Below are 24,378 nucleotides of genomic sequence, written 5' to 3' on the forward strand. Positions count from 1 at the left end.
TTTCTTTTATCATTGTTACTATTCCTCTTTTATGTATTTTGCATTTAGCATATGGAGATCTGGTAGAGCTCAAGTTTCCAAGAGATGCTTCAATCTTCCCCTTTCATTGAACCATGGAAACCTCTACATGGTGGCCATTTCGTACTCTACATCAACCTTGGTGGACATTTCTTTGATGGTGAGGTGACATGTATCATGGAGTTATTGAGGTGACACCTTGCATGGTCCAAAGTGCATTGCAAACAATTACATGTTTCTTACTCTTTTGTTATCCTTGGCCACTCCATGGCTCCGAGAGGGTGGCTATCATGAGCAAATTGATGGTCCCATTCACACCATTCCAAACTACCTAGCAACCAACCACATGGCCTTCGAGGAGAGTTCTTCGAGCTCTAGTCCCCAAGCATCTCTTGCATCCTTTAAGCTAGAGAGGATCTTTGTGATGTAGAGACACCTTGAAGCTTTCATCACAATGAGAGGGCCTTCTCTCATTACCTACTACAATAATTCTTTTAGGGCTGTAGACCTAATGTATCTTCTAGAGTCCACTATCTACATTTGGTGGTCCCTTGGGCACCTACTACAAGGAGGGCTTATGAGAAAAACGTTGGATGGACTGTTTTCTCCAAGATCATGTATGCTTGTAGTTTTTGCATCTTCAACTGATGTACAAGGAAACCATGGAATCATGTATGCTTGTAGTTTTCCCATCTTGAACCTATGTACCAGGAAACTATGGGACATGCTCGTGCTCATAAGAGGGTTTCCCCCGTTTGTTATGGCAAGTTGCCCACACCTCATGTGTCTTCAATGTGACAGATTAAAAATGTACCTTCAAGCCATGCATGCAAATCACTCGTTGAATATTTGTCATTTTGTGAATTGCAACTTCGTGCCAAAACACTCTATTCAAAACTATATGACAAAGGAGTGCTTTCCCCCGGTGAAAGATGCTCAGAAGTGCAACTCTTGAAATGACAAAAATGCTCACACACTTCGAGAGTCAATTTTTCTGGTCTTTTAAGTTCATATAAGAATAAATACAACTGAGGAAACATATGGTGTGAAGTACAGTGTCCACACTAAAACTTATTTTATAGATCAAGCAGATTTAAAAGACTAAGCAGTTACTGTGTTATTGCACAGAAAGAAAAATATCATACAAACAAGAGTACACAAGCCAGGCTGAGAAAAAATGGAGAACTAGAAAAAACAGAATGAAATACACTGGCGCAGTCAAAACTCATTTTAATACATATGCACATTCCCAGAATGAGCAGTTACTGTGTTAATTATACAGAAAAGGAGAGCTAACTTCAAATACCCCGCAATTATAAAGTAGAGCAGCCAGACAAATTTCAATAATCAAGACTGACTCCCAAATCTCAGCCTATGGATTAGTTATGACACTGCTACATGTTAGTAAAAGCAGTAATCTCATCTAGCTAAAATAACTCAAGCTGTATAACATGTGGTATGATAAAAAGTAACAACCATCCAATTTCAAAATTGCATCCTGTATCAGCATCTTAACACCCTTTATAAACCTAAAATATTATCCTGTCACAAACTCCAACCACACATCAGCTTCACTAATAATAAAAAGTCCCAAGTTAAAACGGCAGATCCTGGATAGCAAAACAACAGAACGAGATATACTTAGCATTCAACACAGAGGCCACTGCAGTCATTGGCCTTGCTAACTTCCACCAAGTTTGGGAACTTAGGCGGTGCAATATATGAAAATATTTTTGATGAAATTTTATCCACTCAAGGCTCAGTTTCCTCTCCACTTCAACAGTCAGTATAGCATGAAACAATTCAGAGGGACCAACATGAAATAAGTATGCAATGTTGTGTAGTCCATTGACAAACTGTGGCCATGTCAAAAACTGATATCCTTGAATCAAGTGCTCACAGCTTACCCCTCAAGTCACATATGTGCTATGCTCTTGAATCCTGTATCTTCTCAGTAAAGCCTCTCCTGCAAGGCCCTGGGGCTCCTTTAGAAGTGAAGCTTTTTTGCTGCCTTACTGAAAAGAACACAAGTCAGCAGAAAAGTTAAAACCGCATTAAAACCTTGGATATTTGAAATATAGCACCAAGACAAAACAGACTTACAGCTCTTCTTCTTGCAGCACTTGCTTGCCTCAAGGACCCATATGCAGGAACACGTCGCCCATGGGGCAGAGCCAAGGGTGGTGTTATAGCACTGCTCCTCAGCCCCGGAACTAGTCCTGCCACATTATCGCCTCTTAAAGGAAATGGAATCCTATCAGCTCCCATCTCTGGTCCATGCTGAGCCAAGATTGGAGCATGCCCAATCCTTAATGGCCCACCTCCTTGAGGTACCACAGCCTCTCTCTTATACTGATCCAAAGACTTCAGAGCTGATTCAGTAACCCTAGGATCGGCTCGCTGCAGGTACTTCAATGCCAACTGATCCACCTCATCGATACGACCCTGTTCCAGGAGCCCTGTTGGATTGGCCCGACCTTGAAGAGTTCTGATTTGGGGAAGATGGATTTGACCACCTCCCTCCACTAAGCGAGGGCGGGGCTCCTGCCTCTCCAATGCTCCAATTGGCACTCGTTCTACAATATCAGGTTGATATGGACGCTTGCGTGGAAGAAGAGAGGCATGTCCAGCCCTATCCACTGAGAAAGCAGAAAGCCCAGGAAGTCTTTCAACTCGTGAAGCTTCAGAAATCAACCTATGCGAGTCCCTGTAACCTGCTTCCCTTCTCTCAAGCAGTCCCAGTCTAAGTTGCTCTTCCTGATACCTTCTGTCAGAGACCAATCCAGGATCTATCCTTTTTCGTGGTGGCTCTATCGGGCAAAATAATTGAACAAGTTTTGAAACCTGACCATTAAACAAAGCTATTTCATTGATGCAAAAGCAATAAAATCTCAAATTCAAAACATAAAAATCAGAACCCTGAAAAGAATGTCACATGTAACGCCTCTTACGTGCAACTGTACTTCAACAAACCTGTGCAGCAGTTAATTCAGCACTAAACTTGTTTCGAGCATAGTAGTTTTCTTTGATGGCATCTTTGAAAATGTCTTCAGGAAGGGGTAGGCATTCCCTGTATGTATCAAACCGCACCTGCAGATTATTGGAAACAAAAAGTCAGATAGACATTTTGAATTTTTGTGAGAGAGTGACTCAAAGACAAGTTTTTATCTAATGAAAAGGTGGCAGACCATCAGTTCACACATTAACGTTGATCACAGATACAACACCATATCAAACATACACTATCAATTACTAGAGGCTAGAAGGTGCTCAGATTTCCTTCAATCAACAGGGCTCAAAACAGCAGGGCTACAAGCTACAGGAGAAGAGTAATAATATGAAAAGTGACCGTGACAAAAAAGTTTACCCCAGCTGCAATGCAAGGCCTCCACTATGTATGTTATCTAACACAAGTCCAGCTGGTAGTTGAATATGTTGAAGAGTTTTAACATATGCTGAAGATATGAAGCATGGAGACTAGCTGGTGTTGATCAAGGGTTGACACAGACACAAGCTAAACTACAAGCTGGGTAAGTGTTGACAACATCTACCAGTCTCGATTTTTTTCTTCCTTTAAGCATAAAACACTTATGGATAGAACAACTAAACAGAGCAATTTCACCACACCAAATATCCTAGATTTAGTGATTCCCAAGTATTTCAGAATTACGACATTGGGAGCTTGGCCAACGGCGAGAGAGAGAGAGAGAGAGAGAGAGAGATTCCAATGGAATATCAAACCATGTGAATGTCATTGTAGTCGATCAATGAGGATGTCTAGTCAAATAGCATAATCCCCTCTCCAAATGAGAACCCACTGGTAGGGCTGTCAAGGAGACGCCAACAGAAGTGGAGAGGCCTCACATTTGCACTGGATGTAAGCAGTTGTATATGGATGATCCAAATGGTTGCGCAACCAGAAGACAATAGCAAGGAGCTATCGAAGCCATCCTAGAACACTCCTACAAAAGATAGACATCAAGGACCACAGGGCAGGGGATGGGCATGCTAGGAACAAGTCAGGGTGGCTTGGAGAAGAGGGAAAGTAATCACTACATGATGTAAAGTCCCTATGAAGATGTGCATTTTTGAAAGAGCTCCTCAAAATCCACAGAATCCCCTCTAAATCTGATAGAAAGGCCAAAGATCCATAAATCACCGATATTGATATTCCCCCCTGAATAGATAGAGGGTCCAAGGGAACCACCATAAGGAATGGTGGCCCATGGGGGATGGGGAGGATCTTACGGAAGAAATGGTAATGAAGAGAAGTAGATGATGACCCAACACAAAAGAAAGGGGAACGGGTCTGATAAAGCCCACGCTCCTGACAAGCTATGCAAAGAACAGATCTTCATCTAGCATGCTATACAGAACAACTGAATTGGTGAAGATAATTCATGCCCCAAGACAAGCAAGACCATAGATTGAGCAACAAGCCTAGAACACAAAATCTCCACCTTCGAACTCAAAGATGAACAATCAAGTAGATTCAGCATGGTGCCAACGCCTCAAATAGGCATTTGATGAGATGCCAACTATGGTATCAATTGTCAGAAGTGGATGAAGTGATGGAAGCATGGAAAACTGTTGCAATAGACTGCTGAACACGAGACAATGGAAAGAGAAACACTGCAAAAGAAAAGAACGCTACGCAAAGAGCTCAAAAGCAAAGAGATACTCAAGAAATAGAATCCATATGCCAAGATATGAGATAGTACAGAACCAATGTGAGTCACCGGCTATTTAGGCACTGGCACCTGCTCCTCTCCCTCCACCAAACCCTGTCAAATGATAAATTACAGATGATGCATAACAAATGTGGAGGAGAAGCCTGAACAAATAGGCAAAAATAATGCCATAAATAACCACAGGTGCCAGCAATAGATGCCATAAACACCATCAAAATGACAAATATAAAATGCCTAAAATATCTAGAATGTTCCCAATCCTCTCACGCCACAAACTCAACCATGAACTAGAATATCTGCTAGCACCCTCTCTCAAATCATGAGTAATCTTATACAATACAATATACAATGATAATGTCCCATCATAGTACATAAAACAAGGACCACCAAAGTAGAACCATGGATACCGAAGCAATGGGTGTGCAAGCCACCACCAAGGTGTCTCGAAGAGAACTTAATGTCTACATCGATCGTATCAGCTCCTAAAAACAGAGAAGAACCATAGCAGCTCTCAATATCTGTCAACAATGTTTCATAGTAGTATACAAGACTATCCTATCAAAAATGCCTTTGAACATATGTGACCATGGATTCCCCGCATTTGGCCGAACCGCCAAAGTGTCCCCTCATGTGAGCTTGGACTAGGAGCCAAACTAGGAGCCAATCACACTCTCTGTCAAATAACCAGCTCATCATGAACCTAGATGTCAATCCCACTTGCAAGATTTGAGCCTACCAAACTTTGGTCTAAGTGTCAAGGAAATCCCTCTTGGGAACTTGTGCACCTATATACCTGTTTGGATGAGATGCACCGACCCCATCTCACCACCCTCACACTCCCTCTCTAGTACTGGAGAGTTGTGAGGATGGCCGCATCATCTCTACTAGCAACCTGGAAGGGAGGCCCTTGCAACCATTGTTGAGGTCACATAGCTGCAACCTAAACCTGGACCTAGAGATGATCTTCACCAAGAGAGTTGTCACCCATCATTACCATCCGCTCCTACTCCATCCGTAAAGCTACTAATGTCTTGCAGTCCCTCCGAAGATGTCCCTTCTTGCCAAAATAATAGCAGTGAGATGACTTCTTCCACCATATGGCACCCCTCTTTGAAACTGGAACATTTGAAGCACCAAGAGATAGCACCCTCACAGAAACCTGAAGTTAAGCACATCAACTCTCCGATATAACCTTGGTAGATGAGTAAATTATGTCTGCATGTTGAACATCAGGAGGAGATGTAGGAGGAGCCATAAAGAGGGAGATACAAAGAAGATGAAGAAAAAAAAACAAGGAATCTGTAGGGACAAAAATATGCCAAAAATACAAACTCGCAAGGTTTGCACGGGTTCAAAGCAATAAAAAAACTAGAAAGAGAGAAGATCAACAATAACTAGAGCGAAGTGATGAGAACATGACAACCGGATGCACATAAACTCTCTCTAAAGCTAAGCAATGTATCACAAAAGGAAATTTCAGACCAAGGATAGCAAAAAATAGATTGAAACTTGTCACCTGGCCTTGCAAAGAAGCAAAAAGGTAAAATGTAGATACTAATCAAGAAAATGTAGATAGTAGCTGCATTAAACGTATTCAACCTACAAGAAAACATGTCGCCTCAATCAACTGTCCCCAAAAGGCAGATTTGGAAGTGTCAACAACAAGTCCCCAGCCTTGAAACAGCCCCTAAAGTCTGTAAACGCATATGGTAGACTACAAAACACTGAGAAAATAGCAACAAAACAGGTCAAAAATTAGCAGAAGATGGTCGCCTAAGCTGCAAATCATGCATAGCAATCAAAAACAAGTCCAATCAGCAAACGAAAAGTCAAAACTCACACCTGAAACAATTTAAAACAGCAATAGGAACAATGAGCCTGCAATCTGATACCATGTCAAAAGTGGATGCAGTGATGGATCCTTGGAAATAGAGATCCTAGAACCAATCACACATGAAGGTCATGTGACTCAAATCCCTACTATCCATGAACTAGGGACTCTTTGAAGACAATTTAGCCAAGGATGAGTCCTCCACCTGATGGATGTGAAGAAAGACTTCACTCAATTCTAGCAACTAGAGAAAATCTAGATCAAGACATAGGCCCCTTCACACCACGATATTGAGGGCACTTTGTCCAACGTGTCACCTTGGGATATGTGAGATCTACCTGCAAAGTGGACACTTGAGAAACCCTTTATATTTCTCTTCTTCTCTAGTGGTGTTTCCTAAAGGAGGTGATTGACTTGTGGATGGTCCACATGCTGAAAAGGTATAGAATGGCCCATTGGGTATTGCCATGTTGGCAAACTATGCGGCCACCTGAGAGATAGGAGAATAGGGTAGGGTAGGGCTTGAGATGGGTGGATGAGACACCTGTGCATATAGGTCCCCATGAATGGTTGGGTTGGAGCAGAGGACCTAAAGGGATAGAATATGCCTATGTTTGAAGATTCCCCCAATGTGGTGTGAGATTGGATAGGTGGAATGGTGAAGAGTAATGTGAAAAATGGTGTGAATGTAGATATGGGTGCAACAAGAAAAAATGATGGAATCAATGGCATTGGAAATTTTGGTGTAGATGCAATAAAAGTAAACCGAAATTCATTTTTAGAACAGTGAAAATTAGATGATGATGTGTGAAATAATAAAGCATCACCTTCATTCTGATTTTAAGAAACAAAACTTGAGGGAAAAAAATTTGGATTTTTTCTTATATGAACCTCTTCTTGTGTTTACATAAAAATATCTATCCTCTTCAACACTTAAGATTGTTCTGAATTGAGTGATGGCTAGCTTTTTTCTTGAACATTACCAACACCTTGCATAAGTAGAAACATGAAAAGTAGAAATAGAAGTAAACACTTGTGTACCTAACACTAGAGTGGAAAGAGAGGAAGATTACGAAGATTTATACTCCATCTTCTCCAATAGAATAATCAATCCCATACAGAGATTCCATACCTCCTAGAAAATCATTAGATTTATGCACAAAATCTAAGGGTGAATAAGCAATGTTTATCTTCCAATTGTTGTTGGATTCGATACATAAGGATCAAATCGTACTCAACCCATGAGATCTCAAACTCCGTAGACTCCATTATAGTCGGATGCCTCTCCACCAATATCGAAATCCGAGTAAGCTATGATGCCCAATCTTGCTAGATTCTCGACAAAGGATAATTTGGAAACTAAGTGGTGAAGTAGTATTCAAAGTCCTCTCCTCTCTGTAAGACAAATAAAAAGCTTTCCAATCAAGAGCCTAAGGTCCTTTAGTGAGTAACTAGCTTTAATACCGTAGAAAAAAATGCTTATCTACAAATAACAAATATCATCATATGACAAAGCACAAACTGATAAAGAACACAGTTAAGGCTAGGGTAACTCAAAGACAATGAACATTGAAGAAGGTAATGAATGAAAGAATGTTAAATATATATAATGTTCGATCCGACCAACACACTATACAAGGGTGAAATATTAACCCTTGAACTTCCATGTCTCCTAAACCAAGGCGAAGAATATGAGCTAGAGAATATCATACTCTAACGTGTGCTAAACGCGGCAAACAGTCTCCGAAGATATCACAGCAGCAAATGCAACAGTGCAACTGCACTTGGAGAGATCGCGACTGCAGGAAATCTGCAAACAAAACCTACAGGAGAACTAGGAGCAATAAATGCAACTATAAGGTGCCAAAAGAACAATGGCGATGACTATCTAGCGATGAAATTCGGCTAGAAAGCTTCTCCTTGCAACAAACACACTATCAAATGGTTGAACACTAGTCACAAGGAGTTGTAGCTAAGGTATCTGCCAAGGAGGGGTATAAACAACACTGGAGAAGTGGACACTAGCTAAAGGAGAACCTGAAAAACAAAATGGGGCTAAGTGGTGGGCAAGCTGTCTATACGTAGAAGAGTGCATCCTCCCAAATTAGGGTTAATGGCAATGACTATCTAGCGATGAAATTCGGCTAGAAAGCTTCTCCTTGCAACAAACACACTATCAAATGGTTGAACACTAGTCACAAGGAGTTGTAGCTAAGGTATCTGCCAAGGAGGGGTATAAACAACACTGGAGAAGTGGGCACTAGCTAAAGGAGAACCTGAAAAACAAAATGGGGCTAAGTGGTGGGCAAGCTGTCTATACGTAGAAGAGTGCATCCTCCCAAATTAGGGTTAATGGCGATGACTATCTAGCGATGAAATTCGGCTAGAAAGCTTCTCCTTGCAACAAACACACTATCAAATGGTTGAACACTAGTCACAAGGAGTTGTAGCTAAGGTATCTGCCAAGGAGGGGTATAAACAACACTGGAGAAGTGGGCAGTAGCTAAAGGAGAACCTGAAAAACAAAATGGGGCTAAGTGGTAGGCAAGCTGTCTATACGTAGAAGAGTGCATCCTCCCAAATTAGGGTTTGGCTTCTAGGACATAAACACTCTCAAACTACATTTCACACCCTCTGGTAATGCCCTTCATCCTCCATTGTCTACTTTGACATTCCATTCCACTACTTGAAGAACTACATTTCGCTCCCTCCATAGAGCAACCCTTTTCCTCGTCATTAACACCTCTGCTCTGCTCCATTATATTAGCATGATTCATTCAACATTGAACATGATTCAGTATTCATTATTCTTTACTTGAGCTATCTTGATTGTCCCTTCTTGGTTCCGATTTGGCTTGAGACGGGGTGGGATGTTGACCTTAAAAATGCATTACAATCCCAAAACTCAAATTAATCAAAGTTTCATTAAACGATGGGCATTTATATAGAGTGTATGTGTCCCATAAGCAAAACCCCAATTTCGGAGGATCCACACTCCTATAAATAGATAGCCTACCCATCATACAGCCCCATCTCGTTTTTCAAATCCTCCTTCAATTATCACCCATTCCTTGGCGGATACCTCAATTCATGGTAGTAATCAACCATCTACAACTCCTAGCAACCATTCTTCAACCATTTGAGAGTGTGTTTGCTGCAAGCAGCAGCTTTCCACCCTAATGTCATCACCAGATAACCATTACCATCAGTCTTCTAGAACTTGAAATTAGCACTTTTGCTCCCAAACCTTCTCAAGCTGCATTTGTAGGTCTTCAACAATCCTCATCTCTCCAAGGGCAACCATACTACTACGCTTACTACTACCAAACATCTCTAGAGGCTATCTACTGTGCTTCGGGATCCAAGAGTACGACACTCTCTCGAGCTCATATTCTTTGTCCCGATCCTAGACGTAGAAGTTCAGGGGTTAGTATTTTAACTTTGCATAGTGTTTTGGCTGCATCGAGAATCGTATATAATCAGCATTCACTCATTCATTCATATCTTCTTCAATGTTCATTGTCTCTACATTATCCTAACCCTAACTTTATTCTTGATCAATCAATGCTTTGTTGTACGATTGTGTATAATATTTGTAGATGAGTATTTCTTTACACCGTTGACGGATGGGAAAAAGGGAGGGTGACAAATCCTAGATATCCAATGTGTTCAAAATATGCATGAACTTGCATGGCATGTAGCTGAATTTGAGCCTTCAAGCTTGTCATTCTCCAAGAGTTGGGATAGGACGAGCACCTAACACATGGTGCCATGAAAACCATGCACTGAACAAAGGACAAGGATGATGAAGGGAGATAGGATGAACAAAGAGATCGTGGACAAAAGGGAGGCTGATCATGGCCCACATCTCCAACCTTATCATAATCTCTCATATCTTCGTTGCAATCCTAACAATCTACTATGAGGAGGGCTAATATTAAGGATCATATCTATGGCATGATCCTCTAACCTCTCAAATAGTAGCAATTCTATAAGTAATTGAGAGAAGCAATCAACATACATTTTCAGAAATGGCATGCATCCTTTATACAAACTAGATATTCTCCCATCAATCACACTCATCTTTATCCTTGATAAAAATGAAGTATGCTGCAATATGATTTTCTCACTACTTTAAAACACCTGAAGCAAATAATTGGGACCGATTTCCCTTTTAGCTTTACATCAAGAATATAGGTTTTGCCCCAATGCTGAATAGTAGTGACTCTATTAAGGGAGTGAATCATTGCATGCACATAATGATACCAAGGCATACCAAGCAATGCAACAAAGAATTCTTCACTATTCACATAACCCTAAAAGGGTAAACGAAGCTTCCCAATAAGAGGTGTGACAAGCTCTACATGATGTTAGCAAATTAGTCAACTTGTTAGTAAGTTTGTACATATATTGTGGGCTGGTCACATTATTGCGCATTTCTTCTATAGGCATGCTTTATTGGGGCCTGATTTATGGCCTATTGGGCACTTTAGCTTGGCCAACTTTTTATTGGTTTTTACCTATTTATTGCCTAGCTCTCTCCTCCACAAACATTCATTACTTCCAATCTTCCAAAGTAGGTCCTATTGGAGAGAGGGTGCCGGTGTCGGTGCCGGTTCCCTTGCAACTAGTGACTCATAGATGTATCCAATTATCTCATGTCTTGCTATATGGATTCCATATCCCAAGCATTCTTCTAGTGTTCTTATGTTCTCTCTTTTGTCTTGTGTTGTGCAGTTTATTACAACCGTCTTCTACACTTCCATCACTACATCCACTTCTAACACGGTATTAGGCATCCCCGCTTGGGCTCTAGGTGTTGTTTTTTGTTGTGGACAGTCTACTTTCACATTGTTTTATTGTGATCAGTCTTTCTCTATCCGTTGTTGTCCAAGCAACCTGATTTTGAAGCAAAACGGACTTTCTCTTTGTCTACAGCCTGCATTTTCTGCTCTGCTGTCTGCACTTGCATTTTCTGCATTATTTTAATCATGGCCTGCTGCATTTAATACTCTGCTGTCTACCTTTTGCTGTCCAGCATCTGCATTTTCAGTTCTATTCATCCTTGTAGTCTGGATGACTGATTTTGCAGGCTCTATTGGCTTTTTTTGATCCCGTTTTCTTGTATTTAGCAGTCCTTTTGTGATCGGCTGCCTTTACACTGCACTCATATCAAAACACCCATGATCTCAAAGAAGGTGTAAGCAGATTAATCAGCTCATGAGAAAGTTTGCACATATTGTGGGTTGGGCATATTATTGTGCATTTCTTTCTATAGGTGCGTGACTTATCAAGGCCAAATTTATGGCTGACTGGGCATTTTAGCCAACTGTCTTGATGAGTTGTGACATGCTGGTCACAATGGTTTTGATGCAAAAACCTTAAATCTCTTTGGGGCAGCCCACAACAATACTTTTCAATCTGCTCAGAAGGAGGGACAACACAATAAGAAGTTACAAGCAACAAAACCTCCCAAAACTTCTTATTATATTGTTCCAAATTCTTACATTGTGATGCATTGAAGTTATGCCATGCAATTATGACATCAACTCAAAGGTACTACTCATCAACCATGTAGAAGCGAGCATTTGCTTAAACTGAACCCAAGTTAACAATGCTCTACCTTGCATCAAAATTGTAGACCACCACTACAATGCATTCCCTCTTACAAAAATAGCTCCCTTTCAGATTTTTGAAGACCCAACGAAGTTTCCCCCAAAGTAGGCTATATCCAACTATTGAATGAAAGTCAAAACTTTCAATCTACCTTATGCCCCACTGAAAATTTCAAACTTCACTCATTTACAAACCTCACCATAGCCCTTTGCTTTGCCTTTCGGTGCCAAGTTAACATAGGTAGGTGGTTGCAAAAAGGGTGCACTTGCTGTATCAACATTTGGACCAGCAATAAATGAATACTCACATAGCCAGCAGTTGTTCCACAAGTCCCAAACATACCAGGCTGCAAAAATGCAATAACATGTAATTTTGTGCCTCGAGAATCATGCAAACATTACTGTACAATCACGTTTTGCATTCCGCTTGCAATACCCAAAAATTTGGCCTTGTATACCTTGCATAGGTGACTACATACCATGTACATTTGGTCCATGCATTCTCATGGCTGAAGTATTTCGTGCCATAACTTGGAAAATTGATCCACCTCCAAAGTACTCCGGTTGACCCACAATCACATGCATGCCTTGCTGTTTATAACTGAATGGATTGGCACTTACAAGTTAACCTTGCATTTGCATTGTTTGCCCCATGGGCACTATTCTCATTCCTAATTTATAAGTTCTCAAAACATAGGCTCACAGTTATCAAAATTGTGGGGGATGACATCCCTTGTTTTAGTGTGTGGATATATAAGCAACCGATTGTGCACTCTTTAGCACCAATTCATCAATTATAACTAAAAGCTAACATGTTGGGATATAAAGATCTTTAGTCCAAGACAATCTATTGTAAGACAAATCTGCACACTAATAAGGGCTTATATGCCCAGAAACTAAGATTTGGAATGAACTGAAACTTGATTGCAGCCTTAATAGAGCATGGTTGGCATATAACAATTTCCAGGAGTAAGCTTACTAAGCAAGATAAACATATATTATGCCGCGGCTCACCCCCTCAAGATTCTAAAGCCTACTCTTTTAACATGATATTGACATATGCGTTCTCAATCATTTGCAAGTTCATTTAGATATGACCGATTTTGAGTTGATGATGTATGGTTGATTTCCCATACCCATTCATGCCAAGAGTATGAATTTAAGAATAAGGCTACTAAATTTATGTTGTCATCACTAGCATGCATTTAAGAATCCAACTAATACCAAGTTACGTATTTGGACTACCTTGGTATTCTTTTGTTGAGAACTTCCTACAGAATTTCCACAGCTTTGCAAGAATGCAAGCTTAGACATCTAATAAAAAGCAAATAAAGTCTACATCAATAATCATGCCACCTTTAGATAACTTGAGGCGACTCTCACAAGCTTGGAGTTTATTCATGAGTCATTCACATTTTATGAAAGGTGGGAACTTGGCTCTATTTTCATGTGTAATAGACTTGTCTAGCAAATCATCATAATTCCACAAGTTTTTTCAAGACGTTGAAAGGAAGATAATTAAAAGCTAACATCATGCAAATAATTAGTAGAGATGATGCTTGGACTAAATGTCACCTTATTCATAAAAAGGTTACTAGGACAATTCTCTAGCACTTATGATGATGATGGTGATAGAGAGCAACAAATTATGAAAACTTATCCCCTGTTCTTTATCCAAAAGAAGCAACAATTGAAAGCAAATTCCTCTATTGATATGTTGACCTGGCTTACTACTCTTTAAAAGGAAAACACTTGAATTCATAGCATTTTCCAAGCATTTTCAAGAAACTTCTGATTGAATGTTAGGATCAACTACAAGATAGGTTATGGTTTCCTCCCATGTTTGCTATGGGATAATGGAGTGCTCCATGAGATTCTAAGAAGAGGCTCATCTAGCTTTTCCCAAACAACTAGTTTGCACTAGACACAATTTGGTTATGGGCACACGAGACCAATGCATGATGCAATACTAGATCTCATGGTTGATGTAGATTTGGTAGCTTAAGACACCCATACAGTGCAGTCCAATTCGACGCTAAAAGAGTATTAGATAGGGCCCACTTGGATCATTTAGCCAGTCAAGTCTTCTCCTGGGCTTGGTAAGACGTAAATCATTCAATTGCTCTCTCAAGATGCCAAGTAGATCCACACTTGTGTCAATGAGACAAGCTTTGAGGGCCTTTCCCAACATAGATCTACAAGAAATGACATCAATGATTTACAAAGACACAAACCCAATTTGATACAGCACATTGCAACTCCAATTCATCTTTTAACATAGATGAAAATGCACTCTCTAGATATTTCATATGTAACCCAAATTGCAAGTAATGAAGCTTATAGTAGCTAACATAGTCCAAACAAAGAGGTAAGATGCTACCATTCGTTATTTCTTGGAGAAAGGCCTAAATAAGCATCAAGGGATATAGGCAAGAATAGTCGTTTCCAAGGATCAAGGCCAAGGGTAAGACATTCCAATCAATCCTAAGCCGCTAGAACGGCCATTCCCTATTTCTACAGCTTCATTCATTCCTTGACTATCAAAATGATACCTATACCCATCCAAAAATACTTCTCTTTACACATTCTAAAACTACCAAAACCTCTTGACGCCTAGAATATGCAAAATTGAACCTATGCCTAATTTAGTCCATGAACCACCATGTGCCATAGCCAATGTGGACCTAGGGATCCATTTTTTAAGTCAAAATTTAAAAAATTGCACTCTAAGTGCCTATGACCAGCTACACATTGACAAATTGCATCCCAATAAATTGATCAAGTGGTTTCTTATCTTTCATCCAATCCAAGAGACCAAGATCTTTTCTCAAGATCCCTAGACAATGCCCATGACCAGCTACACCATGCCACCTAAGAGGCCAGATGTTTCACACCAGCAATGTGTATATCGTTCCAACTAAGTTCAATTCCTAGGGACAGCTCAATCATGCCTCACATGTGTGGGGGGACCTTGGTATCTTATAACAAAAATCTAGCACTTTTTTTAAATTCACCCCAATACATTGATCATGTGATTTCTTAATTCCTAGACAACAATGGCAGCAATCCACCACTCTAAAAACTTGGTTTCACCCTTACATTCAAATTTTACCACAAGCACAATCATAACATACATTTTCTTCAATTGTGAATCCTTCCTTGTTTATTTAAATGTCTAGACATTAGCTAGACACTAAAGTTGATCTCTCAAGTCTTCCAAGCAACAAGAAATATTTATATTATATCAATGTGTTTTAACTTGAGAATGTCATAATAGCAAAATTTGGTTCCGAGTACATAGTACCATTGAAAAAATGCCCAGCAATAGACTCCTCGATCATCTCAAAAAATATTAAATAAAAAGGAAACACCCAAAACTACTACGAATAAATCTCTCCCCTCTCTCCCTCTCTCCTTTCACAAATTTGGTTTAGCACATTGCAAATCAATAGTTGAGCCACATCCACCAAATAGCTGCCACACGACTAAACTTAATGTTGTGCCAACAAGCCCACGTCATTAATTACAAGGATTGATATGTGCCATAACTCCTCCATTTTTAACCTTTCTATAGGGTGTATCCTAGCATGGTCCCCCTAAATATTCAGCCCCATCTTGAAAGGATGTGATGCTATTAAGAATGGTTACAAAGTACAAGACCCAAGGCCTAGCTACATGTCAAGCCAAGACCCTAGTTTTTAGAGACTATTTATGAAGGCACCTTCTTATGTGGAGTCCAAAGTACATATTGATTCAAAGAATAGAAGTTTGTCATAGCAACCTCTTTCATATTGTTAGTTCCTCAAAGTGCATCTAGTTCATAAAAGAAGAAACTCGCCATAGCAACCTCTTTCATCAAAGATGAAATGCATCCATAAACATCAATGCAATATAGTGATAAGACTGAGCTAGTTTTGAAATGAGATCTTGCACATTTACTAAACTCATGCGCCGTTTTAGGTTTTGAAGTTCAAGACCCTTCCTAATCTATTTGGACAATCCAATACTGTAATCTCAAATGCAAGTGTGGGAGATTCATCATTTGATACGGCCCAAAAAATGGAGAGTAGTCTTTGACCCTTAAAAAGCCTATAGCTTTAACACAATACTAATCCCAAAGAAAAGGCTATGAAGATTGAACATGAATCTGAAATTTTGGATTCCTAGTCACCTCCACCCACTTGGTCATTGATAAGCTAGATCTTCAAGTACGTCCTCCAAATACCTAAATGCAGTGTGTGACAAACCTTAATGAAATGCCTTTCGTCATCACCCTTGTCAAGCAAGAGTAGACATAACTCAAGATAGTAGAGGAATGCAACGACCTTTCTATGAATGAAAAATGAGCTAGAAAAGATGCCTTCACGTAGATCCATCAAAAAACCTCTTCAAAGCAAGTAAATTAAATCACTTAAAGATTACATAGTTGGCTCCTAAAAGTTGAAAAGGTGGCTAAATAGTAATTTCAAAAGTTATATGGATGTCACAATCTCAATCACTAACAAGTACAATAGGTTCTAGAGTCCTAGCACTTTTGCTTTGTTTTCTAAACATTGCCATACTTGCTAGATATGAAAAGCTAGCAAACAAAAAACATTCTTCCTTGGTATCCACATAAATTAAAATCCAACCTGTGCGGGATATGACCCTTGGAAATTTCGAAATGCATTGGGCTCAAGGTCCATTCCACCATGAGAAATAGCCTCGTAGATTCCATACAATTCCCTTGTATCAAAATTGAATAAGAACAAGAGCGTGCCAGGGGTAACCTGCTCCACCAGATCTCTTCTTGCAAGTGGCAAACCAAAAACCTTATATCGAAAACACTCTTGCTTGGTATGGTTGTTGCACATGAAGATAACACCAGCAAGCCCCTTCCTTGAACTTGTTGCCTCCACCAATTCACGCTTGTCATTTCTCGATGGATTTCCTCGCACCTCACGTTTATCACTATCCCATCTAGGAGCTTTGCTCAACCTTGATAACCCTCTAGTAACCATTTTTCTGCAACACACATCATGGTTGTCAAAGGAAGGATGTCCTCCCTACACAAACTACTTTCACAAACTAAATTAAGTAAAAAACTTTACCAATGGCCTTTGTTTGTAGAGCGGAACTTTTAATGCTTATCTCGAATTTAACTAGTTGGTGATAAGCATCATTGAATTAGATGTAGAAACTCAATGATGAGCTTGTTAGCTCATATAATGTCATGTCAGAGAAAAATATACACGTAGCATGCGCATGTGCTAACACATAAGAGCATAGAGAAAGTATTATTAGTATGTGCAATTTGAAATCCATTTCATCAAAATTATTACTTTTAACATTGAAAATGTGCTTTAACATTAACTTCAAGGATTACTAGCTTGAATATTCTTGCATATGGCGCTTATCATTGGATAAAATCAGAGATAAGGAGCTAAGTTTTACTATTAAGTGCTTTGAACCCATTTTATCAACTTAGGAAAGGGCCACACAATGACAAATATCATAACACATTAACCACAAGGCAACTCCATAATATTTATCTATGAAGTCTATGAAGTTCAAGTCTAGAGTCAATTGAAAGTTGTCTTGGAAAAGTGAGGCAACATCACTCTTGATATGTATTCATGCCATACTTGTTTAACAAGCTAGAACATGACTACCCCTTTCTTATTCAAGTATAATGTTATAGCCAACATAGCTACATTTTGTATAGCACAACAAGAAGCTACATTTTGCAAATCATGATTAAAGCCAAGAATTCATATACTAAAGATCATTGAGACCTTGAGAAGGTGCCTTGGTGTGAAGCTTTTTGCATAGCATTTGACAAGAAGACATGACAACATGCTGAACATCCACGAAAGGGGTCTTCTCAACCTATAAAACTACTAAAAGAAATATTTAAGCTTTAGGAAGTTTAAACATGATTGCCTAGGTTCAAGTTTTAATCAACTCAATGACAAGACAACATGATAGCATAGTGAACATCCACCAAAGAAGTCTTCTCAATGCATAAACTACTAAAATAAATATATAAGGTTTAGGAAGTTAAAACATGCTTGCCTAGGTTCAAGTTTTAATCAACTCAAATATAGGGCAAGTCTTTGGTGGTCTTTCATTGTGGGTGCGAAACACTTGAGCATGATGAAGGGTAAGCTGCATTACATACTTGGCACAAACTACTACTATTGTTACATTATTGTCAAACATAAACATTTCAATTGAGAAGAACAACATATATCTTTTCCTGTTTATTATGTCATGGTTAAGCTTTCTCCAAAAGCATGACCTATATCAAACCATAAACCTTGATATATCATAGTATTACTAGAAGTCCTCAAGTGCATACATTGTTAGTTTGTGCCTAGGCATTTGATTGAGAAAAGCATCCCATTGATGAGCATTTCCACTCCCATGACCAAGATGCAACATCTACCGCGTATTAGCATCAAACTCAGCTCGTAACACCAATTTTGCATTTGCATGAATGCAAAGTTCTTTGATAAGCAACTTGCATATCACCAATCTATTTGTCAATTTTGCCTATTTCTAGTTAACCTAGAGAGTTGACCCAATGTGCATCCTTGTGATTTCTATTAGACATCAATAGTTGGACTTCAATCTTCAATCAAGGACAATATCGCAAAGATCTAAAATAAATAGCTTACATTTCAGCATTTAATAAGCTAATTTCAAACTGAGTTTGATTTTACCAATAAAACAATCCTAAGTTAGCATCCTTTCTTGCTAGGTTGTAGCATCCTCATATTAGGTTGAATTTGCACATGATAGTGGTCTATAGTCATCATTATTTTTGCTTTTAGTATCATCGTTGCTCTCAATATACCCACTACAACACATGTTCAACAAAGGTTTTGGTCTCAACTATGATATCTTAGGGTACCTAGGGCATCTCCATGTGTGAAATGTCTAGACATGGGAACCTTTTTGAGTCAATTGCCCTTCCATTTTCTCTTGGTCCATCCTCTAGCACTTAATATTATAGAGTTCTAAGAGTAAATAGTGGTATTCCATATAGTGGAGACACAATTGCACATTCTTCATGTTATTAAAACTTGTTACTTGAGTTTTAAGTTTCTATGAATAGCCTCTCTTTTCTTGTCATTGTGCACGTCGTTTGAGGTTTGTCAAAAGGCTACATATAATCTCTTTTGCAACTTCACATGCTAAAATAACACTTGCAAATTAGCAATAATATGCTATGCATGCAGAATTTTCCTGTTGCAAGCTATTCTATGGTTGAATGTTGCACCTTTGAAGCTCTCTAAAGCACAAATCTTTTATGCACCATGCACTTCCTTTGCCTCAAAAGTGTCCACCTCACTACATTCTTTACCGTTGTTAGATTCATGTGGCTATCAACAGCTGCACTTTCTGACCCAAAAGTTCCCTGCTTCTGATTTTTGAATCTAGAAAGCTGCTTTTTTTTATCTGTCTACTGCTAGGAGTTGCCTACTGTTTGCAAATCTCTTAGTGGCAAGTGGCCAAACTTCTAGAAGTGGAATTCTTTATTCAATAGTTGTTACCTCATGAGTTGTGGCTGCATTCTACCTGTGGGGGCTCCAAACTTAATTTGCAACTGCTAGTTTGAGGCTGTTCTTGTGGCAAGGCAGTATCTACGACTATTGTCATGGCTTGATGGACAAAACTCCACAAAGCCTACCTTCTCCTATAAATACTCCACCCCTCTACATGTGCTTGGAAGTTATCACTTGAAAACCACAAATTGTTAGTGGAGATGCACCAAGAATTGATCTTTCACAGCTACTAATGATATTCATGGTCACATGCATTGTATGGCTATGGCCCATTCTTAGGTCAATTACAATCCTACGAAGGCACAAAGTTGGTGCTACAACATTTTAGATTCAAGAGGTACTTAGTTGGGATGGGAATCTGTTAAGCCAATAGCCATGCCCTCCTATGGTTGATGTAAGATCTAGAATCTTATGTCTAGATGGGAGAGAAGGGCATAGCCATATAATGCCTAAACTTTTTTACTGAAGACCCAAGGTTTCATAGTTGTCCTCTAGGACCTCTCTCCCCAAGCACTTCTTGACAACTTGTATTGTCTAGGTAGCAGGTGTGGTAAATACCCTTCACCCATTGGACCCAAGAAGAACAATGTTCCCCTCATGGAATGGATTATGTATTGGAAACATAAGCAACAAATCGAGTATCTAAGAATGCCCATTCCATAAGGACAACATGTAGTCTCCACCAAGATTCCCACATTCTTAGACCTAGTGGACCCACCTTGTCCACTCATGAATCAGGGAGGCTTGATTGGGGGTAAAGATTTTATCAATGTTAAGTGATTGATTGAATCACTAAATGAGAGTCAATACAACTGTTAACAACCGAAGCGGTTCAAGATTTGTAAGAGAGCTCAAAGGATCAAACCTTCATAAAACTCATTAATAGCTATACTAATCCAATCATTCACCTAGCTTGCAGCCCACACACCATACATCATCAATATGCAACCCACCAAACTACGAGAACTTGCCAAGGCAAACACCTTACTTGATCAATAACTTTTAAGCCTAACAAGCATATCAATTGTGTGTCCATAAAGTTATCAAAAACCAATTGTGCAATGTGAGAATCGCATTTTTTCATCTAAAATCGAATGAATAAAAGGAGCAGCATCAAACTTAATGGAGAGGAGTGAATCAAGACTCTAACTTGAATGACAAACTATTGAATACCCTCCAAGTTCCCACACAAGAACAAGAACAAAGCCAAGTACAAGCTGGGACTAAGCCAAGTACTTTATCCAAAGAGGACAACAAACCTTTAGGATTTATAACATCCTTGTATCATACCTTAAATGTCCTCCCAAGTCTCTTGATTTAAAAGAAATAAGTTAGACTTCACTTCTTCATCTATATTCCACCATATAGAATAATATATGATAACTACACACTACGAGGGACCACATCAATGCTTGAAGATCCCAAAGCACCATCTTTGCCCATGTACATATGCCCAAATATTGTGAGGATGGTTTTGCATGATTCTAAGGTAGCTATACCAAGCCTTGGTTGCATTGCCCAAGGTGCTTCCTCTTGGTAGTCACTCAATCTAAGCCATCAACTATTAAGGTAGTGCTACAACAATTTATATTTATCATTGAGAATGATCTTGTACTATGGTAGGCCTTGATGCCCTCCCTGAACATTAGGCATTAAAGCCTATTACATTGAGGATAGAGGTTTAGGAGCTCATTAGGAGCCTTACAAGTCTCCAAATGAAGGGGCATAGTGAGCTAGCCTATAGCGGATTGAGCCCTGCTTGATATAGTATATACTACAATAGAGGATATCTAGTCTTCTACTCACCGAGGAGCATTGGGACAGCTCCAAGGAGACTCTCATGACCAAGAGGACCTATTATCCATGAGCATTACAAGGCCGCCATACCCATGATTCTTTACCCCCACGGCCCCCTCCTTTGCTTCATATTCCCATCCCTTCTAGACTACCCTAAGAGGTGTAGATATCTCTTGATGCAAACCATTACCTCCAATTACCTAGAGATCCCCTATATTCCTTTCATTTTGACTAACATAATCAAACACACCTTTTATGCAAACCAAAACAATAAAGTCTAGGCCATTCAATTTAATTCATCATCTCGACATCTCTAAAACCCAAGAAACACATCCAATTAGGTGACAATCATTCACTTGTAAGATTTACATACAAGCCTACAATGGGGAGAGTGGGAGACCCACAATTAATATGCTTGACTACTTGTAAGGCTAAAAAATGGTGCTGAATAAAGGGTGCATTTACATTTGTGAGCTTGTTTTCACCTCGACGTACATGAACATGTCATCATCATAACATGAAATCGTGTCCTCCTTTCAAAATGAAATTTAAAAACTCATAACAATTTAAACAAAACAATTTTCTCCATCCAATGCCAGATATTAGAAAGCCATTTTCCAAAAAATCAGTAATTAAATATTAAATTTCAATATTCCATCTTCTTCAAGTTGCATGATGAACACGTGTTTCGATTAGCCTAAGCCTCCATTATCTTCAAGCTTGTCATCAGCTAGAGAAAATTGCACGCACTTCAAAACCATAACACTTGCACACATCATTAGGACTAAGAACATGTAGTTCAAATCCCCCTTGTCCTCAATCCCTGTGTTCCCATTAGCCTAGCCTCCATTATTCATCAGGCTAGTCGCTAGCTGGCCAGAAGCATTTCACTGAAAGTGTCATTACACACATCTGTATCACAAACTACTTACTGAACCTTCACCACATTGCTCAACCCATCCTAAATTTATTGAAGTGACGCTAAGTCTGCAAGCATTCTGGTAGACTAATGTTTAGTTTAATTTAATTCTACGTTCGGCCAAGAATGGCTCAAATCTCAGGCAAACTCTACGCATGACAGTACCAAGCTGATCTTTTCCTGCACCCTAACTGATTCAAGGTAAAACATTAAGGCACTGTCTACAGCCCTTACAAGGGTTCCTGTCTCCTTTAATGCTAACTTCAAATATCGTTAAGCAGAATGCGACAGAATGAGCGACCTTCGTAGCATTTACGAGCGTTTAAAATCGAGGCGGTTAAGAGACTTGATGGCGCTGTGACAGAACGTACGCTTAGCTCAAATCAGAGAAAGCAGTTAACTGGAAGAGCCAGCAAGCTTACCAGGAAGATCGCCGAGCACAAGCGCAGAAATCGAGATGATGGCGTGCCTCCCTGCTGCAGGAGACGGACGAGCCCTCCCTGCTGCTTCGAAGGGTTAGCCCTACCTTGTCTCGCCGCTCACGTGGCACTACACTGCGGAATGAGAAGGGTTTGAGCCTACCGCAAGACGAATGGCCTCAAATATGTTTACCCATACAGGTATATATATGTGACTAAACTATTATTATGATATTATCAACATTGCTCATAGTTTACTAAACTACTATTATGAATTATGATATTATCAACATTGATCATAGCTTTCCTTACGTTCCTATGTTTTTATGGAAGGATTAACCTTGGGGTTGGATGATTTTGAAAGATGATTTCTTGTTTATAATGGACCTTCTCCACTTTACAACTATGTAATCTTTCCTCGCGCTCCCCCCCCCCCCCCAAAAAAAAAAGCTTAAAACATAGTGCTTGAATGGTTTGTGGTATGTACTACACATTAATAGCTTGAGTTTCCCACCAAAACAAAGCCACTAACTTATTTTTGTGAGTTTTTGTTCACATGCGGTTTCTTATTTCATCCGGTATTTCTGTTTCCCCTCTTCTATCCATGGTGCTTTGAAAAGCCTCCAATAAAGTTCAACACCATCAAAAAAGAATTAGCCATAGGGCAATGCTCCCAATGTGCCCACGTGAACCCTTGTTATTTGTTTTGATGTTTGAAGTCTCATTTGTGTGTTCATGTTACATACATCAACATTTATTAGCAATACTAGTCTACCATGACCTCATCATTGGTCTAAAATACTCATTAAATTAATCTCTTCACATTCTAATTATGTATCGATTATATTCTCTTTCTTGTCCTCTTGTTTCAAGGCTACAATGTACAAATTTCAAATTTTTGTACCAGCATGTGATTTTTTGAATGTTTGTTTATATGTGGGGATGACTATGTGGGTATTTTCATATTAATATGTGGGCACGTGAGTTTCTCTCAAGACTTTCCCTTTGAGTCACATGAAATATATATGCATGGACAAGCAAAGGCGAGCAAGAAAAAACAACATGCTAAGCAAGGTGTTGTGAATTACTTACAAGAAGAGACAACACGTTGAGCAAGATGTTGCGGGTTGCTTGCAAGTACCAAAAGGCGTCGATTTTGACATATTAGTTACTGAGTGATAGCTCCATCTAGACCAACTAATATTCAATTAATCACACAAGATGGCCTTTCCAAACTCTAACAAACACCTATGACATTCTCCTTGGCCAAAATCAAACAAGGTATGTTGATCTTGCTATTGTGGGGCTTTAAATGTATCTTATGGATTGCCCTCTCTCAAAGGATGTATGGATTCATTGTTGTGGAATGCCATGCTAAAAAGGATTGGATCCTTAACTATGATAGGATTACAAATGGAAATTGGTATACATGTTACCATAGTGCTTCTCTTTCTCACCAATCAACGTGCTTTAACACAAGTTTCTTATCTAGATCACAGTTTTAGATTTATGTGCATGGCATGATGGTGAAGTGCATG

At 39.4% G+C, this 24,378-nt stretch overlaps 1 protein-coding gene across 1 annotated transcript; it reads right to left on the reverse strand.

Annotated features, from left to right (window-relative positions):
- Positions 1-1,613: 1,613 nt before the first annotated feature.
- On the reverse strand, positions 1,614-23,021 carry LOC148041550 (uncharacterized). The gene is made up of 5 exons (XM_087680689.1): positions 22,844-23,021; positions 16,787-17,159; positions 2,992-3,108; positions 2,122-2,862; positions 1,614-2,033 (listed from the first exon to the last, which is right to left on the reverse strand). Exons 2-5 carry the CDS (start codon positions 17,153-17,155, stop codon positions 2,031-2,033), a joined length of 1,230 nt encoding a protein of 409 aa, XP_087536815.1. The 5' UTR covers positions 17,156-17,159; positions 22,844-23,021; the 3' UTR covers positions 1,614-2,030.
- Positions 23,022-24,378: the final 1,357 nt, after the last annotated feature.

The sequence above is a fragment of the Lygodium microphyllum genome, chromosome 1, assembly GCF_053477565.2.
Source record: "Lygodium microphyllum isolate KBCC chromosome 1, Lygodium_microphyllum_v1.1.10, whole genome shotgun sequence".
Lineage (NCBI taxonomy): Eukaryota > Viridiplantae > Streptophyta > Polypodiopsida > Schizaeales > Lygodiaceae > Lygodium > Lygodium microphyllum.

Coding starts and splice junctions, on each gene's coding strand:
- LOC148041550 (XM_087680689.1), bottom strand. CDS start 17,155: ATGGTTACTAGAGGGTTATCAAGGTTGAGCAAAGCTCCTAGATGGGAT. Junction 3,109..16,786: donor AAGGGTCATATCCCGCACAG/GTTGGATTTTAA, acceptor AATAATCTGCAG/GTGCGGTTTGATACATACAG. Junction 2,863..2,991: donor CTGAATTAACTGCTGCACAG/GTTTGTTGAAGT, acceptor TTTAATGGTCAG/GTTTCAAAACTTGTTCAATT.